This window comes from Suricata suricatta, chromosome 1 (assembly GCF_006229205.1).
Source record: "Suricata suricatta isolate VVHF042 chromosome 1, meerkat_22Aug2017_6uvM2_HiC, whole genome shotgun sequence".
Lineage (NCBI taxonomy): Eukaryota > Metazoa > Chordata > Mammalia > Carnivora > Herpestidae > Suricata > Suricata suricatta.
The window spans coordinates 192,357,651-192,359,301 of NC_043700.1; the positions used below are offsets into that span (position 1 = coordinate 192,357,651).

General features: G+C 66.1%; 1 protein-coding gene across 1 annotated transcript in view; it reads left to right on the top strand.

The window, feature by feature from the left end:
* Positions 1-268, top strand: part of NOP14 (NOP14 nucleolar protein) — a 22,718-nt gene extending 22,450 nt beyond the window's left edge. Inside the window, exon 18 of the mRNA XM_029949368.1 lies at positions 105-268. Within this exon, the coding sequence (XP_029805228.1) occupies positions 105-204 (100 nt within the window). The 3' untranslated portion in view covers positions 205-268. The remainder of the gene's footprint in view (positions 1-104) is intronic.
* Positions 269-1,651: the final 1,383 nt, after the last annotated feature.

Here is a 1,651-nt window from a genome sequence, read left to right on the forward strand (position 1 = left end):
GGCGGGGGCTGCGGGCGGGGGCGGCCGGCCGGGACCTGCGCGCCCGCGCCCGCGACCTGCCAAGACGCTAATCCGGAAAATGGGGTTTGTCCTTTTCTTTGAAGGGATGCGGAAAGAAAGCGAAAAGTGAAGAACCTTTTTAACAGTCTGGCTACCCAGGAAGGGGAATGGAAGGCTCTGAAGAGGAAAAAGTTCAAAAAATGAACCTTTGCAAGTTAGGCAAGGAGACCCTGTAGACCGACTGTAATAAAGGCTGCTGACGGGTCGGCGTGGCGTCTCCCTCCTTCCCCGCGAGCGCGCCTCCCCGGCCAGGACGGTCACCTCCGAGTCCAGACAAGCCTCGGCTAATCACAGGCTTGGGGACTGGGGGCTTCCGGCCCCACTCGTGTTGGGACGACCGCGGGCGTGGACTCCCGGGGAGAAGTCCGTGTACGTGAGGGGAGAGGGGCCTGGCGCGGAGAACCCCGGCCCCTCACAGCCCGGCGCTGGAGGCCGACGTCACACAGCCTGCGGGCCCAGCAGCCAGCCCTGCAAGGTGGCCCTGGGGCCTGCGCCGGGAAGCCAGTCCCTGAGGGCACCCAGCCAGACCCGGCCCTAACCGCAGAGGTGTGAGGACTGGCAGAGGGGTGCGGGTGGGGGACAGACAAGATGGGTTTCTGGCCTCCCTAAAAGCCTGGGAAAGAGGAGGTTGGTGGGGAGAATTGGGAGTTTGATGCTGGACAAATTGGTGGCGGTGGAACTCTGTGTGGAGTCCGGGCCAGAATGCCCCTGGAGCGCCGAGGCCCCAAGCCCAGAAGGTCGAGAGCAGCCTTGGGAATGAGGGAGGAGCCCTCCCCTGGGTCGCCAGAGACCGAGGTTTGCCAGCTGAGTGGCCCCACAAGCCAGGAGGCCCAGGCGGCCGCCCGTCCGCACACACCGGCCTCCCCTCGCCGTGCAGCCCCGGCCCTCCTGCCCCTGGGCTCGCGACGCCCTGCGCGTCGGTCCCACGAGGCCGGAACGCGCCGGCAGCGCGTCCCAAAGCCCCAGCTTCGGATCAGGTAGCGCTGCCCCCGCCCCCGCGGCCTCTCCCCAGATGCCGTCTCGGAAGTTTCAGGGTGTGTGTAGCTGGCCCATCCCAGCCCTGCCTCGATGTGCAGACGTGAGGATACAGGGGTTCTAGAAGGGCTGAGACCCAGCTGGGACCAGCCTGGCCACGAGCGAAACTGACGGCTGTTCTGGGCCTTCTGCGACACGCATGCCCTATTCGTCCCTCCTGCCCCCTCCCCCACGGCGCAGCTGGAAGAAAATGAACCTGACCTGAACGTGTCCTTTGGAGAAAGTGCTAAGGGCCTTCTGGGTTGGAGGAGGGCTCCCTGCCCCTATCGGGCAGCGTGTGGCCGCTGCCATCTGTACTTGGAAGGCTGGTGCGGTGTAAGGAGGGCGTATGAGCGCCAGGTTGACAAGCAGTGCACTGGGGACGCGCGTCAACGCGGAAGCCGAACCTCCTGTCCAGAACTTCCCGTTACTTTCTGGTTCGGGCTGGACAGTCACACGAACCCTGGAGGGCATGTGGGTGGGGGTAGTGAGCAGGTGCGGCGCCCGCCGCCGCAGGCCAGGCCGGCAGCAGAGAGGCCAGCGCGCTGCCGGCTGGACGCTGCGGCTCCCGAGGGTC